Source organism: Lepidochelys kempii, chromosome 2 (assembly GCF_965140285.1).
Source record: "Lepidochelys kempii isolate rLepKem1 chromosome 2, rLepKem1.hap1, whole genome shotgun sequence".
Lineage (NCBI taxonomy): Eukaryota > Metazoa > Chordata > Testudines > Cheloniidae > Lepidochelys > Lepidochelys kempii.
The window spans coordinates 178,961,814-178,987,334 of NC_136381.1; the positions used below are offsets into that span (position 1 = coordinate 178,961,814).

Sequence of the window (25,521 nt, forward strand, 5' to 3'; positions counted from 1 at the left end):
TCTCTGGTTTAGAATTCTAAAAGGGCCTTGCATAACTGAAATATAGGACCAAATCTCGCAATCAGTCATACCAAAGTAAATAAGACTTGTGTGTGAGACAAGCAGGATTTGGCCCTTTAAAAATAAACCTATAAGAAATGCTTTTCAGAACTATCCAAGGAGTCTTTTGAAAATAGTATCCGTGAAATTTTATTTACTTGTTTTCATTTAAGTAATAATGCTCCATTCCTGCAAATGTTTGTGCATGTGCTTAAGTTTGCACATGTAAGCACTCCATTGGCTTCCATTTTGACCACTCCAGTTAAGCATGTACCTAAGTGATTGCAGGATCAGGGCTGAAAGAAGAACTATAAGAATTTGAGTGTTTGTATTGCCCTTTTCTCAGGGCTACATTTTAGCTTTCTACTGCTGGCAATCCACATGCCATGGTATCTAAATGTATTTTCAAAACACCTATCACCATGGTACCTAAGCACCAAACCTTCAAGTGAAGGACAAACAAAATAATAGAACAGTTTGGTGTCTTGGGAGGTGGGTCACTGGCTTCCCTAGAACACACTGGAATTATAATGATGTCTACACACTCAGAGACATGCAACTGAAGCATCATCCTGCATTGCTAAGGGTCTATCCACACTTCGAGCTGGGGGTTCAGTTCCCAACTTGAGGAGATGGACCTGCACTAGCTCTGATGAACCTAGTGCATTAAAGATAGAGCTGTGGTGGTGTGAGCTCCTGCTGCCATGGCTACACTATGTTTAGCATGCTAGCTTGTCTCCTCAAGGTGGGACTCACACCCCCAGTTCTAAGTGCAAACATACCCTCAGTCAGTTGGAGGTCTGAAGCACAAGAGAGGAGATACATGTGTTCCCCAAGTCCCCTAACTGGATCTGGTTCCCTCCGTGAACAGCCCCTTCCCTGCCCTCTGCTATTGCTCACTTTCTCCCATCCTCTTTCCACCTGCGACTGCCACATTTTTTTCTCCCCCTCAGCTCTGGGTTACATCTCCATCTCCACCATTCATCTCCCTGCTGTTTCGCACCACTCCGTCTGCACTACTGGCAGCAGAGTACAAACTGACTTGAATCCCAACTTCTTCAAGCACGCTGACATTGGCATTCTAGCTCAGGGGTGATGGGAGGGCGTCACTTTAAATAAGGGTGAGTGCTTGTGACAATCTAAAGTACAAGTTCCATGGGGCTTTTTCTCATAATGTAGTGTGCCAGTGGGGTGACGAAAAGCCTCCTGAGCACTCTCAGTGAGTGTCCTCTCACTGAACAACTTCTGGGTTTCACTCAGACTGCTGACCAAATCCTGAGGTCTTTAACTCAGTCTTTACCCAAGAAAGCTCCCACCGACGTCAACGTGCATAGCACTCAAGTGCTGAACTCAATGGGAGTTGTCTGCCTCAGTGAAAACTGAGTTAAAGGCCCCAGGATTTGGCTCCGTAATTGCATATCACAGATGTAATTTGGAACTGGTTGTTTTCTTGTAGTCATTCTCAACAATTACTTAAGGTACAAAAAGAGGCAGAGCTTTGTCACATTGCCTACTTTAGGCCAAACAGAAAACTGAAAAAGAAGCTACTTACAATACTGAAGTCTCCAAAGGGATTTACAGTAAGGATTACATTTTCAGTGACTTTTGAATGGTTATGTACAGTCAACCTTCCAGTCCTCTAATGGGCCTATGAATTGGTATGGGCATCCAGCCAATCAAAGTGCATGACCGCTAATCAGACAGAAATATGGTGACTTGCTTGTGAGTTGGTTGGTTGGTTGGTTGGCTGGCTGGCTGGCTGCCCCCCCCCACCCCTTTTTTTTTTTTTAAACACTAGCAACCCGTTTGGGTTTTTTAGCTGGCTGGCTAAGGGGATGAGGGCTGTGTTTCCTTGCTTTCTTTTTCTTTTCTTTAAAGCTTATCTTTGGAACCTTCCTTATGTTTCCTTTAATGCTCCTCTTTGTTCACAGAGCAGGAGACTGGCAGATGCAAAAAAGATGCATGTTGCAACAACTGATAAGGAACCTGAGGCAGCTAAACAGGAACTCCAGCAGCGGTCGGCAGGAAAATAAGTGGGGTACCTTCATTTGGGGGATCTGCTACTCCATTACACTGCTCTGTGAGCTCCGTGAAATGATTTTGCAGGATGAATTGGTTGGCTAAAAGCTCCCTGAGGAGGGTCTTAGCTGTGGTTCAGCAGGCAGGGTGAAGGAGGCTCAGAGTCTGAGTTGGGATATTAAAAAAAAAAAAGAAAAAAGCTTAGAACGCACAAGGAACTAACACTGACATTTACTAAAACAAATATGTTTTTCTCTGAATAAACAAATTAAAATAATTAAAAGGCGGCTGAATATTTTCTCCATGGATGCTTAGTAAAGATTTGTGCTGTGTTGTATTTTTGTATACAGAAATAGTGGATTGCAGTTGTTCCCATGAGAAATTGAACTTTCACACTGGATACAGTTAGACAGGAACATGAGTATGAAGGACGAGGTATGCAACAGCCCGGACAGGCTTAACTCCTGAACTCATCATTTTAAAAATGAGCCTCTCTCTCTCTATCCAGGAAAGGCTACTCTTCCAAGCTATAAATTCTCCTTGCAAGGCGAATATTTCTGAACTACCGACATTTTCCTGAGCCCACAGTGCTCATGGATGAAGAAAGTGTGCGAGATATGAAGTGTAGATAGTCCAGAGCTCCACTGTGAATCAGATCCTAAATGGTATAGGTCAAAAGAGTTCAGGCACCCAAGCTCATATTTAAACATCTAAATATAGATTTGCACACCTATCTTTATGCTAGCCAGTTTGAACACTAAAACATCACATTCCAACCTCCACTGCTAAAAACAAAGCCACCAAGTTCAATTAAGCTCTGGAAATGTTAGTGGTAGATTGTTGTTCATTCCATAAGCTAGACTATTCTACACATTGGGCATTCAAAGTCTTCTAGTGGAATAATCTACTTAATTTTGTTTTACATCATCAGAACATAGGAAATATACCTATTGCATGTCTAAGTTGCCAATTAGCATATTTTCAAAGTGCTGATGCTATTTAAGATAAGCATAAAAAACAATCAAAATGCATTCAGCTCCTCCTAGGCTTCAGCCACTTTAATGAGAACTCCCTCCCGCCCCCGTTATTGCAAGCAGGTTTACAATACACTGGGTTCCTGAATGTTGGGGCTCATTTGAATCTCTTCAATGCCATTTATAAAGGACATGATCTGATTGGGGGAAAAAGATAAAATAAATGGAATGTGAAATTGTATGAACTGTTCTGCACTAGAAATCCCATCCCATCCTATTTACTTTTTCTTAAGTAAGATAATTAAATTTGTATAGGTATAGATATGGCTATAGGTTAGATGCTATTGCAAAGCCACAAGGGTTTGTGATCTTGTTAACATGATGGCTGTCATAGTTTGTTTTGTTTTGCATGAGCCAGAGCTCATTACAGAGAGCCTGCTGTCATTCACCATTGGCTTGTGTCTTTTTAACAGAACATTTCTCAAATGAGTGGCAGGGCATATGTATTTCAATCCATTCTGCACTTGAGTTTTTGTGTCTGGTCCTGCTCCCTCTAAAATCAATGGGACTTCAGGATTTGGGCCTAAGACAGGAACCACTGTAGGCTGGGATTTTAAAAAGTCCCTAAGGGAGTTGGGCACTCAACTCCCATATGTGCCTTTACAAATCCCAGCCATAACTTTTAGATCACTTTGCTTTCAGCCATCCTTTTCAGTTGTCTATTTGGCTACCCTCTTTACAGAGCTACCACGGTCTTATTCACGGCTAGGCTCAAAAAATACTGTAGTTCTCCATATTCCTAGTGGTGCAGTGATATGGCCTACTATAAGCCTCATCCTATTTTGGTTAGCTAGTTTGCTGTGCAGAAGAGGTGAACTAAAAACAAGTCTCACTGCTGGGGAGGGTAACAGCAACTCTGCACTTGCCGCAGTCCCCTGCTAGGCAATCCGGTGATTGACACTGATAGTTGCTCTAGTAGGAATCACTTACCCTCCAAGCTAGAGGTAAGACGCCAGATAAGCAGTAGCCTGTAAAAAGGGATTTTAAAAAAGAGAAAACCAGGGGGAAACATTAAGATAATTTACCCTTGTATATTGCATCCATCATAAATCCATTGTCAGTATCTATTGTTCAAGTACCAGACAAACTTCTATTTCTACCCTCTCCATAAAAGCCTTCCTTGTTGGTAAAGTTGTGTACCTTTCATCGTTTTATAATAAACTGGAAGTGAGTAACAGTGCGATATCAAAGGAAATAAAACTCCAGTTGCTATTGCTGCTGGGGTTGCCTTCTGAATGTGGCTTATACAATATTTCATCTGTGCTGACACCTTTCACTCTCAATTATTTGGCTGCTGTCAAAACAAATCAATCAAATTATAGCACTGTGTCTTCATGTTACCATTCCATTGTAAGTTGGCTGCATTAGCTTTGAAATATATGGAAGTATAAATTTTATCTCTATTATTTATGTAATGCAACTTTCTCCCTTGTGCATTATCTTACAAACATAGCAAACTCAAATGATCTCATGTCAAATGCTGAATATATATATATACACACTTACTGCTAAGAAATTTTAAAATAATGGCACGCACGGGAACATAAACATATAAAAATAACTTGATAACAGTTTTACACGTTACCGACACTAACCTACTGATGTCACAAATACGATGTAGTTTTAATTTTGGATACAAGTCTACCGTGGTGTACACATCAGGTAAATGTAATTTAAGACGATATGATTCTGTACCATAGCTTCCACTAGAATTCTGAAGAAAGGTGAAACAAAGAGATCAAAAGAACTGATTCTTTTAGCAGTAAAAAAAATTGCTGAGCAAAACCATTATTTTTTAATTATGCTACATTGTTGTCTTCTTTTAAAATGCACAAACAACATGGGTTAGTATAGGAAAGGAAAGGCTTACATTTAAGTGACAGAATCAGAAAGAAAATATTTTGGTGGTACTGTTCACACTTCTGTAGTCACCATTTTAGAAGCATATAAACTCTAAACCCTTTCCTGAGAGTGGTTTTTCCATGTAAACATAATAAAAAGTTAGTTTTCAGGTTCTTAGCTGAAGCCCTGAAAATAAGCCATTTACATCAATTCCATTATTTTTTAGCTGGAGTTTTAGCTGGACTCTTGCTACTGCTCCTACTAATATAGAGATGCTTAATACATAGGTTATACATGGAAGCACATAACAGATTTGTAAACACCAGTTTATAAGAAATCCTTTTTATTCGTCACTACTGATATAATGGGAAAGCAATAATGGTCAAGAACACAGTAAAAATATATATTCAGTACCTTTTGGCACATGAATAATTTTAGAAGTCAAGCTGGGGTGGAGGATGTGAGAGACAAAGACCAGGAACATATGGACTGGGTGAGGAAAGAGGACAGAAGGCAAACACACAAAAAGGGAAAGATACCCATGGACCAGAGTCTGTAAATCCAAAGAAATGTAATTGAACTCAATGGAGCTACACCAGCAGAAATGAGATTATCATCTCGCCTCTACATGGAATAAAATATTTCTTTTTAACTGTGCACAATATAAAATAACTTATCACCACAAAGTACAAAAAAGAAATGAAAGAAGGTATTATAAAATTCATCAAGCGTACACCTGCTTCAGTCCAAAAAGTGACTTACGTGATGTCATAAATATAAAGGGAAGGGTAAACCCCTTTAAAATTCCTCCTGGCCAGAGGAAAAATCCTCTTACCTGTAAAGGGTTAAGAAGCTAAAGGTAACCTCGCTGGCACCTGACCAAAATGACCAATGAGGAGGCATGATACTTTCAAAAGCTGGGAGGAGGGAGAAAAACAAAAGGTCTGTGTCTGTCTGTATGCTGCTTTTGCCGGGGACAGAACAGGAATGGAGTCTTAGAACTTTTAGTAAGTAATCTAGCTAGGTATGTGTTAGATTATGATTTCTTTAAATGGCTGAGAAAAGAACTGTGCTGAATAGAATGACTATTCCTGTCTGTGGGTCTTTTTCGTAACTTAAGGTTTTGCCTAGAGAGAGTCTCTATGTTTTGAATCTAATTACCCTGTAAGGTATCTACCATCCTGATTTTACAGAGGTGATTCCTTTACTTCTATTAAAAGCCTTCTTGTAAGAAAACTGAATGCTTTTTCATTGTTCTAAGATCCAAGGGTTTGGGTCTGTGGTCACCTATGCAAATTGGTGAGGATTTTTTACCAAACCTTCCCCAGGAAGTGGGGTGCAAGGGTTGGGAGGATTTTGGGGGGAAAGACATGTCCAAACCACGTTTCCCAGTAAACCCAGATAAAGTTTGGTTGTGGCAGTGGAAATCCAAGGGTAAAATAATTTTGTACCTTGGGGAAATTTTAACCTAAGCTGGTAAAAGTAAGCTTAGGAGGTTTTCATGCAGGTCCCCACATCTGTATCCTAGAGTTCAAAGTGGGGAAGGAACCTTGACACATGATGTCAATTGGGAGTTTGCATAAACACAAAATGCATTTAAGATACATGTACTCTGTGGTTTCTATGCTTCAGATGGTGGAGATTCAGAAATATTGGCTGACATCCTGGGTGCAGTGATGTCAATGGAAGTTTTCCATTGACTTCAGTGAGGTGAGAACACGTTTTCTCACGTGGCTGTGCATCAGATGTTAGTAGTCCAAGGGCTCTATACACTCTACTACTATGTGCAAGGTTGCAGGGGTCAAACCAAATGGGACCTGGACCCTCCAAGTTGAAGGGGGAAAGCAACACTTTTGCACCAGTCCTGTGGGAAACTCTCCAAGGGGTTCCCAGCAGGGTTGGGGCTCCACTGTTTGGGAAGGGAGGGTTGTGGACAGCCACAGTGGGCCTGGGGAAGATGATACCATCTTCCCCACCCCCAAAATCCCTAGTATGCTGACTCCCTCAGCATTTCCTTATGGGGTGTCCCCCTGGCCATAGGAAGTGGAATCTAGTGGGAAGTATGGAAGTACCACTCCCAAGTAATTTGTGCTGCCATGAAGAAAAGCTGATGCCCCAACGGCCAGGGAATTTTCCTGCAGATCTCAAAACACGCTCAAGTCCAGAGTACTAGGACCACTACTTTTGTTGCATGAAGGGGAACTATCTATCTACCCCCTCTTGCCCATAGAGGGACAATTCAGATTCTACGCGTCCATCTAATTTTCATAAATTGAGGTTACTAATCTATTTTGAGATCCTAGGAACCTCCTCAAAGCACTTTCATGGTTTGGATGTCATTGGAATCCTGCAATGGAATTGCAGCTGTACTAAGTACAGACAGGGAGCATACAATTCCCTACCTGGCGTATTCTCCTACTTTGAAATTAAGCCTGTAAATGTCTCTTTTTCGCTCCAATGTTTGTGTTGCTATAAGAGATTGTTATCCTGTGACAACGTGTTTCTCTAGCACTCCCTCTATACGATATACTATATTTACACTCCATGTTCAGGTGCCTCTTGTTCAATTAATGCTCCAGTGCTTCAAGGATGAGTTGATGTGCATAGGTCATAATGTGGAGCATGCCTTTTAACACTGAATATATATAAATTTAAAACTCTGAGATACAGAAACCTATAGCAGATGCACAGTATCTATTCCTTCTGTTTTACTGTTATTTATGAAAACATAAAGGTTGCCTGGGCATTACTGAATATTAATTTACAAACTGAATACACTTAATACACATTGACTACATACTACTGTAAGCTGGATGTAACTTTTTTATGGGCTGAATTAAATCCTCACTGAGATTGATGGGGTGTGAATACACACTTCAATTAGCATAATTGAACGGATAAACTAATTCCAAAACTCCACCTAAGACTAAAGGGTTATGAGAACCTGCCCAGGATTTTTTGAATGGGTGAGTGGAGGGGCTTTTGCTGAGTATTGTTTTGGGAAGACTATGTGTGAGGGAAGGGAGAACAGAGGCAAAGACCAAGAAAGCCAAGCAGCAGCCTGTGAGCACCATGTATGACCTGGAAAAAGGCTAGAGAGAGAACTTCTGAGTCTGCTGTTGGCCAAAGAGGCTCATGCTCTAAGCTAAGAAACTGTATGTTTGTTACTGGTTCCTCCTGCTTTTGGAGAAACAGGACTTTGTAAGTTCCTTGTAAGTAAACAAAACTGCACCAAACTCCATGATCATTTTCTGCTCCCAACCGGAACGTGCCCAGGCCCCTGAACTTTGACAAATTGCTCGAGTCAAAAAGGCAAGAATACAATATAATAACCCATATGAAATTAATGCATTCTAAGGGCCTGAAACCATTGGTGCAGGTCTGGCACTCTTCTTTGAGTAGTTGCACACTCAGCAGGACTGTAGGATTGGACCGTAAGCTTTAATCACATTCTGAGATACCTAGGCCTATATCAGCACTTACAGTTTGCCAAATCATTTACAATGAATGGCTGTCAAAAGTGTAAGGACTGGTGTGGGAACCGAACTTCATCAACTAAACAACACCAGAGCACACCACATTATGAACAGTAGCTCCCCGCAGGCCCAGTTTCCATTTTCAGATCAACTTTGACTGCACGCAGAATTTTTAAAAAGGTCCAACAAAATGTTTCAAGTTGAATTCATGTAGAGACGTTTAGCAAGAAGGGCATAAACAGCTTCAACGCTTTCCACAACAATTAAAAAACAAAAAACAAAACATACAACTTCTTTCTCTCCAGGAAATGACACAGAACTAGACAGATTTTAAAGAAATTTCATTAAAAAAACTTGGCTCCTAGGCTATTAACTTGTATAATATATGGATTCAAAATCTGTATTAAAAATGCCTGTAAACTCAGCTGGTCAATAAAGACTTTGTTGTTTTTACGAGTCCCTAAATATATATGTACTCGATTAGAGTCTTGCTGGTCTATCAGGAACAGAAGTTTCTAGCCAGGAAGTTTTTATAAGGACTTTATTAATACAAATTCCATTGAAAAATAAAGGAAATTAAACCACAAAGACTACAAATGTCTGACTTAACTCCACCAAAGCAAGGAAATTATGAGTGAAGGCTGCAAATCTATCACAGTAATCCATCCGTAATTCACCTTGTGTTACTTACTGCTAGAGTCTAAGATCAGTGTATATATACACGTGTGTATACCACAGGGGTGGCCAACCTGAGCCTGAGAAGAAGCCAGAATTTACCAGTGTGCATTGCCAAAGAGCCACAGTAACACATCAGCAGCCCCTTGTCAGATCCCCACCCCCAAAGTCTCCCACCCCACTAGTAGCACCTAACCCTCTATCCCTGCACCTCCCGCCCACTGTGATCAGCTGTTTTGTGGTGTGCAGGAGGCCGGGAGCAGAGGGGAGGGTGGAGGAGGAGCAAGGGCACAGCAGACTCAGGGGAAGGAACAGAGGCCTCGGGGGAAGGAGTGGAGAAGGGCTTGGGCCTCGGGCAGAGTCAGGGGTTGAGCAGTGAGCACCCTTCAGCACATTGCGCCTGTAGCTCCAGCCCCGGAGTCGGTGCCTATGCAAGGAGCCGCATATTAACCTCTGAAGAGCCCCATGTGGCTCCGGAGCTACAGGTTGGCCACCCCTGGTCTACCATGTGTATGTATCATTCTATCTGCATATGACCCACCAGGGTATGTAGCATGCATGCTACAATGTTGAGCCAAGGCACAAACTGGCAAGTAGCAGCTAGGATTTTCACTTTCATTCTGAATTTCATAGTTTCTGTAACATTGCAGTAATTTAAGAGTTTAACATTACATGACTGAATTTTCTGGACATTAATTTAAATTTGTCAGGGCCTAAATTCAAGAAGATTAAAGGCTCCTGAAACAGGTGCAAAAAATACTTCAAAAACAGCATTAAAATGCATTGATGTTCTGGCTGACAACAACTCTATTTACAACCCTGCACACATATTATTCCTGACAAGAGCAGTATCAGTCTGAGATTGGGGCAGGGGTGAAAGAACGCCAGTATGGGCCAGTACGGCGTACCTGTAAAAAGTGGCCACTGGTACTGGCCCATACACAGATGACTTTAAAGCGGTGCCACTTTAAAGTGTTTAATGTTACTTTCACCCCTGGATGGGGGACTAGTTATCGGTGAACAAAGGGGTATATTCCCATACACACTCGTCTCATACTTAAGTCATCTTTCAATTCCCAGCTTACAGCGTATGCCATGGTGGTGTCTGCAAAGTGACCAAACCCTGGGTTTTGGTTGGAGCCAGAAGAGGAGAGCACAACTATTGTCCTGCCCATCTGCTGCTTGGCATGTGTTTCTGGAGGGCATCTTTGTGTACAGGCTGCCAGAATTTAGCCTCAGACGTTTGGTTGATTGCAATCAATCCTGTTTTAGAATTAATCTGATCAGCACAGCCTTTTTATACCTCACTTATGTTCTCCCACAATTGGGAGCAGTACTGGAGTGAAAGGTTGGCATAGGTCTGTTGGAAATCAACAAGAGAGCATGCAAACTTTAATGCTACTGCGTCTCAGTGTCTCAGGTGTTAGGTCTTTAACTTACGGGGCAGAAAATATAAAGAATAAATCACTAGCACTCTGACAGTGATCAATAAATAACAAATAATAACTAATAAAGCCCTGAACCTTTCACATTCACTCCCTGAAGCTACTGTTTTGCCACTGTAGAAGATGAGCAATTAATAACATTGGGCCAGATCATTCCCTTTTGTAGGAAAACTCACAGGAAGAGCCTTCTGGGGGGATAGTCTATTCTCTCTTTTATGACCCTGAAAGAAGAAAAGCCTAGACATCCCCCCCACCCCAACACTGTGAGTCTTGGGACATCTGCCAGAGGCACAGTGTCTTCTGTGTGGTTTCTGCTCCAGCTTCAGGGATCTTTGCTCACCCTCCAATTCCCTTCCAGTGTGGCATCAGAGGAATCAGACTGTCAGGGAATCTTGATGTGGTGGAAGTAAAGGAAGTGTCCTAACCTGGAGGAGCATACATACAGTCTAGGGCTGTATCAACTTTCGCCTGGATTTCCGATATGGAATATGTGCCCTCTTCCCTCAAATCCTTTCCCTTCCCTTGCACAAATCCCTGGACCCACAAAGGTAAGGAGGTTGGTATTATAGAGTGGCTGACCCCTCCTTTCTGCCAAGCAATTTCTGGATAGATGATTCCTTCCACCCATCTCCACCTTCTCCATTATTTTCATCAGTTTTAGAAGATGGACCACCCCCTCTCCCTTAAATCTTCCATGCAGCTGGCAGTTCTCAAGTAAAAAATTTACTTACAGCTCAAATTTACTTACAGCTTACTACAGTACTGCTCATCCTAAAGGACTGTACAAAGGTGAGCAAATAGTAGCCCAATTTTTGGTAGGTGGGGCGGCAAGGGATATTCAGTGACTTGTCCGAGGCTACACAGTGAGTCAGTGGCAGAGCTAGGAATAGACCCCAGGTCTCCGGGCACCCAGTCCCATGTCCTATATACTGCAACTGTGTTATATATAGCCTTCATATAGTGATGGTTGCGTATCTGGACTAAGGGTTTCACTGAAATTGCTACTGAGTGTAGCTCTTCTTCTTGGTCCTTGTCATTTTTGTTCTGGTTCTGTTAGTACAGTACAGAAGTACCTGGGAATAAACTATTCCTCTCAGTGAAACATCATTTTGATTATTACTGACATTGCTGCTCATTAAAATACACAAGTAAAACACAGACTTTCTGTAAGCTCTGAAAGCTATTTCATGTTACTTGAAGGGGAATACAAATGAATAGGGACTGTATCATTTTAGTTAAAAGAGGGAAATGTTCTAAGAACTGGAATCTGGACTCTAGATCAGTGAGCAATTGAGGTTTGTAGTTTATTTCTTTTCTGTCTCTTTCTTGTTTTTTATACTTATCCAATATCTGACTATTAAGCTGCATGTTCATGGGGAATGAAGAAAGTGCATGTTGTTTACTTTATATCTGTTCTGCAATTAAAGATACACTGCTAAGTTAAGATGAAACAAGATCTAATAAATGTAAACAATTCATTTTGCCTTTCTGGGACTATTATGTCTTTACACTGACTGATCAGATCTGTAGGTAAATAATGACTTTTTTTTAAAAAAAATCCTTTATCTATGTTTAGTGTTACCATATCAGTGTATTTTAATGGCTATCTTCCAGCTCTCCAGCTGTTTAATCCATTTCTTTCTCCATTGTATTGCAGTTAAAAAAAATGACCTGCTGCTGTTTAAATAATGTAATTTAATGATTTCACATTTTCAGCCACACAAGGCTTTCTTTCAGTCTGAAGCCGTTCACTAATGATTTGGGGAGATAGTTTGTTCTTGTTTCTTCCAGAACCTGGGACTGAAAAACTCAGACTTACAAATAAATTATTGGCACCCACTTTAGAAACATTACAATTTGCAGTGAAAATAAAACAGATAAGATTCGGTATTATGAGGCCAGAATTTCCAACTTGTTGATTCCTCTTGGCAGCAGACTGAGAGGTTCAAGTATTATTCAGCCTCCAAAACTGTAAAGGACTCTGCAACATTGTTACATTAAACCTGACATAATATATAGTTGAGATAGGTGCACTGGACCAGAGGTTCCCAAAGTGTTGTCTGTGTACCACTGGTGGTCTGTGAAACACATGCTGATGATTCAGAGAGAGCTGGCTGGTGCCAGGATGCTCCTTCTCATTTCCAGCTGCTAAACTGGACAACTAAAATGCATTAATTAATTTCCATCAAAGCAATTGCTATAGGTGCCACGGGGATGTAAAGGGAAGGTGAATGAGAGAGGAAATAAGATCCTTAGCAATTCCTGGGCATTGCTAAGCATCCCCAATTCCCAAAGAATTCAACCAAAGTTGAGGGCACTCAGCAGCACCCCAGAGAACACTCCTCAACAGACCTGAGGACAAGAGAACAATAAAACTATCAGGTGTTCAGTGCCACAAAAAAGCAAATGCTGTAATGTGGTATCTAAGGCAGATGGACAGATATATCAGAGAGGGCATCTCCATGCAGAATAGTTGATCCACAGGCAGAGTGTTCCTGAGCTCTGAGGCACTAAGAAAAAGCTATTACTAGATTGGAGAGACAAAAATGTTTAGAAAAACCTGACCTAAGAACTGAATTTCAGGGAACTGAATTTGGACAGCCTAGAGACAAGTCTGCTCAGAAATGGAGGGATGAAGATCTAGGTGAACCTGCTACAGGTTAATTGAAAAGGTGGCAGCTGAGAAGGTTGTTCATATTAGCCAACACAAGGATGGCTAGATGCAATGGACTAAAATTAAAGATGAAAAAACTTGGCCTAAATAGTAGACAACACTTCCTCTGCTTTTCTAGCATCTGCTACCTCTTTCCTCTTCCCACAGTCTCACCATTGTTGGTGTGTCAAAGTTCTCTTCTGTGCTTCAGTTCCCCATCTGTGAAATGGGGATAATAGCACGGGCCTACCTCACTGGGGTGTGGTAATGATACATACATTCCTGTTGTGAAGCGCTCAGATTCTATGATAATGGGGACCATATATGTATATAGATAAATAAAAGTTTTCAGCACCGCTGTACTTATTGATACCACTAAAGTCACACAATTTTGTTGCTGCTAGGGAAAGTTAGCCACGAGAAAATGGTTAAGGATGGGCATTTTAACTGAATCTGTGCCCTGTCCCTTATTCCCTTTTTAAACTATTTTAGTCAAGGTTTTGGAGGAAAATTTACACCTTATCAGGTCAGGGCTTTCAAAACCCACGTTTAAAAGTGATCTCAGTGTATATACTCATTGGCTGAAACCACCAAGACTGAACTCAAGTGCATTGGTTGTAGCTCTTAGGCCATACCATCCAATTTAGCAAAGCACAATGAATTAGTGACGTAAGAGGTCCATGAGCTTATGTTTATTTATAATACTATATACACAGAAATCATAAGCTGGTACACTCTTGAGTGGAGGGATACATTTTTATAATGCCTGTTTCCTCATTAAGATTTTATCATCTACCTACACTAAAAGGCCTCTTCCCTTCACTTTGTTATCTCTGCTTTTACCCGGTCCTGTTCCTGCATTATTTTTTTAATCTTCAATTCCCTACTTTACATGCACTTTCAAATTTTAAACAAGCAAAATTTGTGCATTAGTGTGTCCTTCTCATCTATGATTTATGAATGACAGGTTCCTCGGTGCAGCTTAATGGTATGAGAGAGACATTATTTTAAACATTAAAGTGAAAACCATTTACAACTATAAGAGAGGTCTGTTGAAATTAAACTTTAAAACACACACAAGGTAAAGGCAAGTAGTTGCACCAACAGGTGAGAGTACCAGGCACACAGTTTTGTTCAACACATTAACTGTCTCTCCTCTTCTCGGTTTCACAACCTGTAGACACTGGTGCTTCAAACAATCCATCAAGTCATCAGCAGCAACTGAAGTTTAATTGCCTAAAAAGTATTTAGAGTGCTGTGTAGAGCATTCACTTAATTGAACTCCCATCTTGTCTTTGGAAAACTTTTTTAAGCATTTAGGTCAGGAAAGAAAAATGGGGGCGGCAGTTAAAGCTATATTTGATTCTTCACTCACACCCTCCATCGCTTGCATATAGGATGTGTCCCTCCCCATTAAAACTACTCTTGCAATTTCATTATGGGTTTTTTGCTAACACTTTGCCTGTTGTACATTGTGCAACTCAACTCATGAGCAACCTCCTTCTAAGAAGCAATAAACACCATTGAGAATAATAAGTAAATTCCTTTATACTTAATATTAGATAAACTCCTCGACTGCGGCAGAGTTATTGTTATGGTACATTCATGCGCCAGGAGTGAACATACGGAACAACAACAGTTACATTTTACTTCGCTGTGCTGGGTTTTCAGTCTGACTTAAGATAATAAATGCAATGGGTGAGAGAGATCTAGGTCCAGATTCTCTGCTAAGGCGAACACAGTACACCTCAGGACATGGGGGCAGGGGAATGCACAGGTGAACTTTGTACTCCGAGTCAGGTATGGTGTCTATTCTAAATTTAAACAACATTCAATGGCCACAAGGGCTGAAATGGCAGCCAAGGACCAGAGTGGAGTAGTGAAATTGTGGCCACACCCCCTATACTGCCAGTAGAGATTAGGAGCCACTTCACCATCTCTGTGCCACCAGATGATATCATTAGTGCCACTTTGTGCTCGTACGATGTAGCATAGCCCCAACTGATTGCACCGCACTTGAGAATATGGGCATTGGTCTTTAAATTTTCCTATAAAGCTCCATGCACACATATGTTGCTATAACAGCCACAATAAGAGTAATGTGCCCTTGATGGATGCAACAGCCTCTTTATTTTAAACTGACACTCACGCACTTTATTTTAGTAGCTGTAGTGAGAGAATTAGCTTTATCACGGCATGACTTTTTTATTAGAACCTAGACCACTTTAGGAAGAACCAGTAGAAAGCAGGAACTAATTTTTAAGCGGAATGCAAATACCGCTTTGCTTCGTTTGCTCTTAGAGGGCCTGTTGGTTGGAATGCACACTGTTGTGGCGTATAAGGCTAAAGTACCACCAGCCACCTCATAAATGCGAGTATGGTACAGCAATACACGTCCTGGAGAGTCTAATAGCAGTTACAGAAAGGATGCTTTTATAATGTGGAAATCAAATAACAGATACTTCTAAATGACCACATCCTGATACTAAGCTTTTAGCTGCACCTCTTCCTTTACTCTTCCCTACTCTCTCAGCTAAGATTCAGCATTGGCCAATCTTATTCGAGTTCACAATGCTATTTTAAAATTTTAAGTGAACAGTGAATTAAAGCCATCAACCGGTATGATAGAGCAGACCAGTTAGCTATTTCCAGGATCTCATAGTACTGGCCTGTGGAACGAGAAAGAAGAATACTGACACAAAATGTTTACGAAAAATGCAGTATAGATTTGGTAACCTTTCAGTATATTTTTAGTATTTCAAAATAATTAAGGTTTTGAATTTTCAATAAAGATTTGGCATCATGAATAACCTTTTTGGTGGACAAATGGATCTACCTGTGAAAATACTGATTGATGAGGTTTACCTTGTAGATTTTGCAATGGCAAAGTCATAATGCCTCCTGCTGCAGCTGCTGCTACCAGCCCTTGGATGTTGGTGAGATTAGCTGTAGGCAGAGTTAGGACCAGTCCTTGTTGACCACCCAGTTGTCCAGCCATGTTGAAGGGAATAAGGATAGGTTGATTTAGGGCTGGAGTGCCTCCTGGCATCACCCCCGCTACCGCTGAGGCTAACTGTTGAGCTGTCAGTAATGGCTGTAATGAAACATATACAGTAAGCATATTTTACTGTACACCTGAATAAGAAATAACACCGATATCACTGTACATGTGCCTGGGATCACCTGTAATATTACAATTCGTACATGCAATTACAACGCACCGTTTCTAATGTAAGAACATACACTTCCCTCCAACACAAAAAGCCTTGAAGATCCTGAAGATCGAGGCTGGAAACCCTGGTAATCATATCCAACCCACTGATCTCTGAAATCAGAGCCTGACTTAAGTTGCATCAACTTTGTAAAGAATTTACTGTACATGCCCCAGGATTGGTTTCTGAATCCAAGAAGGCCAAATTCAACCAAACCTACAAGTATTTAAACTCAAACTTTCCCAGAGCTCAAGTTGCAAAATTAATAATTTCCAGGAGCTATGTGATGCAAGGGATGCTCAAAGACTGCACTATAAAGTAGGCTGGAACATCAAGCATCTGCTTGCCTTCCCAGGGCAATTGAGCGAAAGCAGATATCCCTATACAAAGTGACACAGAAAATCAAGCGCTTTGTAACTGTTCAGAAGAACAGTATAACACCCATATCTTACTGCAAAAACATTTGGCTTAATAAAATAATGAATGGATTTTTTTTATTAATGCAGGAACTGTGTGTGACTATAGGATTGTCAAATCCAATAAGCTAGACTTGCATTAAAATTGCATTAACTTTTTTTTATATTAAATCATGACCAGTGCTTCCAAAGTAACTGATGTAAGGTTCAAATAACTTCATTTTATAAACACACAAACCATTTACATTTTACTCTTTGGAAAAACATATAGAAACAAACCTCGTCTGTTTGTTTTTAAAGCAAGACCACATACAGAATATTTTTTTTAAAAATATGTCACTTCCACATTTCTCTGTACACGTTTGTGTAATAAAACTTCAGCCAAACAATATATCACCATATTTTCTATATTTATACGGTTAGGTAATTTTCATTCATTGTTAATTACTTTAATCAAACTGCAATTTTAATTAGGCTAAATGAAAGGAACTGACCTGGGGCCCAACCGGGAATGCTGGGTGGGACTGACTGAGCTGATGCTGATCAGCTGTGCTTGTATCAGACAGCACTGGGTTTCCTCTGGCCCCTAGAATTCAAAGAGAAGCTCTACATTAATATCTAGCCCAGGGACCAGCACATTACATTTTACTGTGATGTCACAAAACATCAAGCTGAAAATGATACGCTAAAGTGGTTTATCAATAACGCAAGCACTCAAATCACTTATCAGCTGCATAAATTATGCTAACATTCATTCAGGCCAGACAGCTCATTCAGGGAGATACTGGAATCTGACAGCAGTGAAACTGAAGCTATCATCAACTCAGCTAATGTGGATTGCATTATACATCAATTTACACACTGTACATGAATACTCTGTGTGTGCGTGGCAATTGCATTTATAAGCTTAGGTGAGCAACAGCTATTCTAATTTCTCAAAGCAAAAATTATCTGGGAAACAATCAAGTCACATCTACTTTATAATGCCTCTTTTTTGGGGGGGTGGGCAGAGAAACCTGTACCGCTCATGATAAAAGGCATTACAAAAACTGAGTGCAAACATGCTTCTAAACGGCACTTTCTTCTTGTTCTCTAATTATATATGGTAAAGCAGAGCTTGTCATAACCAAGGTGTTTCTGTGCCAACTGAGACAATAAAAAACCAGCACTAACTATGTGCTTGAATCAAACACGCTGAGCACAGAACACCTTCCAATGTAGCTCTAGCTGGATTCTGCTGAAGATCACTGAAGAGATTTGAAAAACACCAAACAAACCCTAATAACTGTAACACAAGGTCAACAATCGGCTTTCAAACTTAAAAGTTCACTCCTGCAGTCCTGACTAGGGCAGAACTCACACTGACTCACAACTTCTTCAAGGAGGACTGCAGGATCAGGCCCACTGTTTGTTTCTGTATCTGAAGGAAATGGCAGCAAGTATGAAAAGCAGCAGCCGGAGCACTGTAGTTTTAAATAAAGAAAATTCCTGGATACAATTTTAGGATTTCTGGTCAGTACAGCAGCTTTTGTTCTGTTAGTTTTTTTCTGATGGATGGTTGAAATCCAATTCTAAGCAAACCTTAACAAGATCCCCTTTTCCAATGTTTGTCCTATGAATAGCAAGTACAAGGCAATTCAGAACCAGTTTATTGGCATGCCATGGTCTGTGACGGAAAAAAAGGATATGATTCTGTCATACTTATAAATTTTAAAGAAGGTATTATCAGCTCATTTAAAACAAATTCTTCTATATATTCTCCAAGGGGACAGACTTATAAATAATGGAAATGTGAAAAAAATACTTCATCACATTAAGGCACAAATAAAATTGACTGCTACATATTATTCAATTGACTTCTATCTCTACCGCGATGTGTCAATCACAACAGCATTTTATAATGGGATTAGGCAATAAATGTGCAGAGCCATTATGCAGAAATCTGATTAATTTGTAATATTTTTGTGTGTGCACAGAAAGTCAGAAATGGACATTGCTTTGGGAATACTTACAAGCGTTCTATTGAAATTTCTAAATTGATTTGGAACCAACTAATAAAAACACACAGACTTTTTGACATTTTATAAAGTGAAGTCTGTCAAAATAGGTTTGGCATTTTAATGACCACTGTCATTTAATAACTAGAATAAGCTGACCTATTATAATTGGTCAAGACTCCGACAACTGCCTAATAACGTGCATGAAGAGATTTAGGCATAGGGTGACCAGATATCCCAATTTTATAGGGACAGTCCCAATATTTGGGGCTTTTTTTAATATGGGCTCCTATTACCCCTCACCCCCATCCCTATTTTTCACACTTGCTACCTGGTCACCCTATTTAGGCACTACATTTTTTGTGCGTGATTTATTATCTGCGATGCTTGGAAAGCATGGAATTTAACTGGATGTGAGCAATACTGTGAAAATGTACACAATCTGAGTTTTTATATGCATAACAATGTCCTCACTCAGGCAAAACTCAAACTGCCTTCAACATGACTCCTGCTTCTAAAGGGACTGCAGGATCAGATCCATTATGAATAAACACCACTTTGCCTATGCTTATTTCCAAATATCAGCATGTTCTTTATTTATCTTCATATGACAGCTGTATACAAGGAATGATATACATCAAAGACGCAGGTCCCATGATCCTGACTAGCCCACCACTGAGGTCAAATTAAATATCTGTTTTTGTTTGCCTGCTTGAAGAAGTTAGAGCTTTGTCTTGGACTATGATATTACTGAAACAAGTTCCTAATATTCGCAAAAAGAAAAGGAGGACTTGTGGCACCTTAGAGACTAACCAAAGCTTATGCTCTAATAAATTGGTTAGTCTCTAAGGTGCCACAAGTCCTCCTTTTCTTTTTGCGAATACAGACTAACACGGCTGTTACTCTGTTCCTAATATTGTATCCTGTCAATGAATTTGCCTGGAAAGGCTTCAGAGAAAGTACAAAGCAACAACCAAATGTCTATTAGTACATGATCCTATTTTAATTAATTAAGGGCCTGATCGTACAGCACTTACTCTCATGAATGTTCCCAATGAAGTTTTCATACATTTTTTATTTAGTGAACACTATTTTCTGTTATGTATACTGTATGTAACTTGCAATATTTAATCCTGTGAGAAGCAGTTTGTACAAAAGGTGTCAGACAAAATCAGACAATAAAACTAGAGTACTATTAAATTATAATTAATTATGTCATTTTCTTATTGCATTGCATTAATTGCAATCAAATAGGATTTCATTCATTTTATATTGCTGTTTATTCAAGACACTGCATCTGTTTTTATTCCAGTGCATGAATGTGGTGCCTGCTTCTTCCAGCTCACTTTCCACACAGTTTAGAAGTCTCATTGAAATGGCATACAATTTCAGTGTATGAATGAGGTCTTACACAGTCTCCACATGAAATTATGCATGCTGTCTTTTCAGGATCAAAAAGGCATGTTTCCCCTCATGCCCATATTTATTTTTCTCATACACATGTAGTGTACTTAGTTTTATAGGCCCATCTCCTAATCTATCTGCTACAGCAGCCACTCCAGGCTCAAGTTTTCTTTCACAGTCAGGAGGGAAATCTGCAGCTTGTTGGCTAAGCAGTGAGTAAATGTGGCAGAGCAAGAATTTCTGGGTGATTGGAGGTTCCACTGCATCACCCAAGCAAACAGAAGTTGTTCTCTGCCACCTATTATCTTCAGTGATAAGCCCAGGCATAGACATCCAGGGAGGCAAAATACAGCCACAAAACGTTTGTAGAACGCTATGATTCATTCCTTCCCTACAGTATTATTTCTCTGAATTAGCAGGGCAGATTCTGCCACGCTAGAAGAATTCAGCTAACAAAGCCAAGTACTAAGAGTACCTCATGTTATATTTACTGTTTGTGATTCACAGAATCATAGATGATGGACCGGAAAGCCATCGTAGGTTATTATCTAGCAGCAAGATTTCTAGCCTGTCCTTCCACACAAGCTCTGGATTGTCCTCTCCCCTCTGTTTTAATTCAGTGGCTCTTAAACCATTTATTGTTGCTGGCTCAGTGACGTCCCTAGGCAAATGGGACCTTGGCTATTTTAAAAAGATTTGCCAAAGTGTTATTTTTCCAATGTTTGGATTCATGCCACTACCTCTTGTTAGATCAACTTCAACAACTGTACAGTCCTTTCACAAGGATATCACTGCCCTTTACAGACATGAATTCATTAAGCCTCGGAACACCTCTGTGAGTATAAGGCAGTATAACAACAGAAAGGGACTATAACAGAAATGGTTAGCAGTGTGAGATCAGCTCTGGCTGCTGTTTGCAGTGTACTCTGCACATATTAAGTGACCGGCTACTAAGCGGGAGCTACTATCTCTCCCCATATGCAGGCGCACCAGGCTCTCTGCCCCTATAGAAAAAGATCTTGTGAATGGGCAGGTCTTCTAGCCAACTCTGATATTGGGATGAAAGTAATGGCATGAGTGCTCTGGACTTAAATCCTTCTCACATGAGGGAGGCCGTGTAGCCTAGTGGATAAAGCATCAGCCTACGAGTTAGGGGCCTGGGTTCTTTTCCAGCCTCTGCCACTAGGTGAGCTTGGGCAAGACATGTTACAGACCCATGCCTCAGTTTCCCCGTCAGTAAAATTGAGATGATGATACAGATCTCCTTTATAAAGCGCTTTGAGATCTACTGCTGGAAAGTATTAGAAAAGAGCTAGGTATTATTCTCATCTTTTTTCCTTTCCCAATTTTGAAAATCCAAATAAATAAAGCACCACACCTGGGTCATCTATCCCCTCTTCCCATGTTGATGTTTAGGGGAGGTTGTGTCCTCACCTGTGTCCTCCACAATCTTCAGGAGGCCAAACTAGATGACCGTGATGGTCCCTTCTGACCTTATAGTCTATGTGAATGTACAAGTCTAATTACACTTGTAGGGAGGGTGACTGATCACCTTGTCCAATGTCATTCGGGGTGATCTGTCTCCACCCTGGTACATGAAAGCTGTGGCATTTGGGTTGAGGGAGAGTAGAGATGGTGGGTGGGGTGGTCCATTTTGAAAATAGAAACAATCTTGTGCACAGGAGGGGAGCTGGAGCACAGGTTTACTAGCGGAGCCGCTCTCACAGGCAGGCTCAGACAGCATGCTCAATAATACCATGCTAATAGTCTGGGGAGCTGCTGCCAGGACACAAGCACCAACTTAGATACAGTTTTAATAATTAATAAATGTTATTATTAATACCAAATTAATTATTAAAGCAGCCCCTCACCTGTCAAGGTGTTTGGAGTGCATGACAAAAAAAACCAAATGAAACTATTATGAAAACATAATGTAAAACAACCCTCTTAAAAAACCAAATAAAACACAGAGGCAGTAAAGAAAAGAAGAGGAAAAAGATGGAAGGGAAAGGGAATTAGTCGGGTGCTAAGTGTGGTTTTAATAAGAGGGATGTTTTTATGGTTAAAGGCACTGGATTGGTGGTCTGGTTTCAGTTCCTGATTCGGTCATGGATTCCCGTATGACAATGTGGAAATTCAGTTCTCTTCTCCATCTGTCCTGTCTATTTAGACTGTAATAACTTCAGGACCATCTCTTACTACATGTCTGTCCAACAGCTACGGGTCAGGATCTCAGTTGGGGCCTCTGCGCGATACTAAATACTCCTATTGCCACTCATAAAATGCTTTTGAAATAAAAACTTGTTCAACTGTTTTTGAAAAGCGAGAAGAGACGAACCAGGGTAGATGTCAGTGGGGATTGAGCTCCACAATCAGACTAGCAAAGGCCTGCTAACCGTAGGTGAGATGATGGTGATGAAATCAGCATCAGTTCTAGCCAGGTCTTAGACTCTTTACCACACTTAGGTGGCTTCTGTGCCCCCCAATACCATAGCATGGAGCATCTCACAGTCTTATAATGTATTTCTCCCCACAGCACCCCTGTGACGTAGGAAAGTGCTGCCATTCTCACGCACAGATGGGGAACTGAGGCAGAGAAAGGCTAAGTCACTGACCTATAGCAAAGCAAAGAATCCAGATCCAACAAGTCCCAGACTAGCACCCTAACCACTGGACAATCCTTCCCTTCTGCTGGACCATCTTTCCTGAAAACTTTGGTTTTGTTGATTTTTCAAAGCCTAACTTTTATAATTCAGCTAACTACAATAATAAAGTTTTGCACTAACAGAGCCAAATAGATTCTGAAAATAAACGTTATTTTACACTACCATAGCAGTAAGGCAGCTACATGTGAATATAATGTAAATAAAGATACTAGCATTTCAAGCAACTAAACATATTAAAATGCTCAGTTCCAACCACTGTTCCCTCTAAGGTGTGCGCGCGTGCACACAGATCCTAAACCCCGCACACACGGCGAAACACCGCGCACACAAAAAATGAAATACTACTTCGGAGCCAGGCCGAAATATCATTTAAAGGCGACTTTTGACATTGTTCTCATTTTACTCGGTTGGGCACATTTGCCTCATGGCGCACAAATTTGAACTCTGCTTCAAATATTTGCACAGAAGAAAATTTTTGCACACACAGTCTGTCAAAAATTCGAGGAAACATTGGTTCCAACCCTACCTTGCTATCCACATAATTAATTTTAATTGTTCTCACAGTCAATGTGACTTACAATCGGAAGGTAAGAGCAGGGTTGTTTCTTCTTCACCATTCTGTTTTGCCTTACAAAAATGTATTAGAAATACTTGATGTGATATATTTAAACATCCAAAGTTAATAAACTGCAGTACTGACTCCACTGAGATTCAGTCTACTCATGTATAAAATATGATTTTACAAACCTAACTATGAAAACAAAAATATAATCTATGCTTACGCATGGTACTACAAGAGTATTTCATTATTTTAAGTCAATATCTATAAAAGCATACGCCCATTGTCCAAGCCTATAGACGTTTAGATCTAAAACAATATGATCAATAGAAACAGAAAACCCCCTAAATCTAGTATTGCCAACAAGTAGCAGCAGAAACAGACAACATGCAAAGTAAAACACAGTCCTATGAGGTGTTGAAAGTGGAGTTTCCCCAACTCTGCTTGACTTCAGTGGACGTTGAGGGAATTCAGCACCTGCGGAGATGGAGCCATAATTTGTAAGCTCTTTGGGGCAGGGACTCTCTTTTTCAGGAGAGGCAGAACCAGGAGAGGGGAGGCAGGGGGCTAGCCCCTGCAATGGAAATACTGTGGGAACTCTGCTCCCAGGTAAACTCATGCAAACATGGGGGAGGTTGGGGAGATGGCGGAAGGAGGAGTGGACCCTATTGGGCTGAAGCAGCTGCTCTGGGACTCAAGATCAGGTTGGAGAGTAGGGAATGGAACCTAGAAGGGATAGGGGGCAGGTAGAAGTCCCAGGACTCTCCTTCCCAGCCTGAAGCTGGCACCCCGCAGCCAAGTCTCAGGACCTCTCCTCAATTCCCCATCCACATCTCCATCACCCCATTCACAGGAAGCTTTCGTCCCCCCGTGGTCTTTTATTCTGTTTGTGAAGCACCTAATACAGACGGGTCCTGATCAATGACTAGGGCTCCTAGGTCCTACAGTAATACAAACAAACAAATAATAATAATAAAAAAACCAAAATCTACCACAGGGTAGCCTGATCCAGCAGGCTTCACTCACACAAAACTTCATTGTCATGAGAAAGGTCAGCAGAATCAAGCTTGTTAAAAGGAAAAAAAAACCTCAGCATCCCCAACCAATTAATCAACCTATTGTTTCGAACCCCAGCTTAAAAGTGTTGAGCATCCTAACTTCCACTGCCTCAGCACCTCACAGGATTGGGCCCATAGGCTGGTGGCTCTTCCAAATCCAAATCACTTCACTGTAAAGCCTCAGTAGAGAGATGGCTATGGATGGTGCACAGGGCCTTTATATGTCATTGGTATGATTCTAATAGTCACAATATTTGCACCAGAGAAAGCTGAGGTCTTCTGCTGATCTGCACTGAGGTGCTGACAAATTCAGTCAAAGGGCCTAGTCTTCCTCTCTCACATCAATTTTACACTGGTGTAACTCCTGACTTTCACTGGTAAAAATTTCACTCAGGCCGAGAAATTAAATTATTATAATGCATCACTCACAGAAGGTTACATGCTTACACCTGGAATGCTTCTATTTAATTTAGGGGCCAGAAACTGTATTCCTATAATGCCAGTTATAAAATTGACCAAGAGCAGGCATGAAACTGACTCAGCACATGGGCTGGCCCACATCAAAGGTTCTTTCGTGCCCATGATTCCACAGTACTTGCTCTGGAATTCACCACTTGCTGAAAAATTGGGGTCCAAATTCTGAGCTTTCATATAGAAAAATATTTCTACCCCTACCAAGAACCTGTAAAAATATGAGCCAACTGAGTCCTTGTAGTGTTGCTTCCTGAGTCTGCAGACAGCTTGAAACAATAGCTTTGAGGGGAGCAAATTGCCCAATTCATATCAATGGCTTGTTAACTATGAAACCTAAAATGACATTTAAATGTCAATACTGTTAACTGTTTCACTGCTGATCACTTTAATAGAACATCCAGCTAAGGTGTTCATTGCATAATTCCTAATTGCCCCCCGCACCTCCCCAGTCACCAAAAGTCCAATAGCCCCTTTCCCAGTTTACCCCTGAAAACATCTATGATGCAGCTAGGCACCGTCAACATAAATGTCTCTGGCATCTTCAAAACTGAA

The 25,521-nt window shown here is 40.7% G+C and overlaps 1 protein-coding gene across 1 annotated transcript in view; it reads right to left on the reverse strand.

Moving 5' to 3' along the window:
- The window catches only part of POU6F2 (POU class 6 homeobox 2), a 371,510-nt gene that overhangs the window by 202,808 nt on the left and 143,181 nt on the right, over positions 1-25,521 (reverse strand). Inside the window, exons 3-4 of the mRNA XM_073329486.2 lie at positions 17,306-17,397; positions 16,049-16,277 (exon numbers count right to left, since the gene is read on the reverse strand). Coding sequence (XP_073185587.1) covers positions 16,049-16,277; positions 17,306-17,397 — 321 coding nt within the window. The remainder of the gene's footprint in view (positions 1-16,048; positions 16,278-17,305; positions 17,398-25,521) is intronic.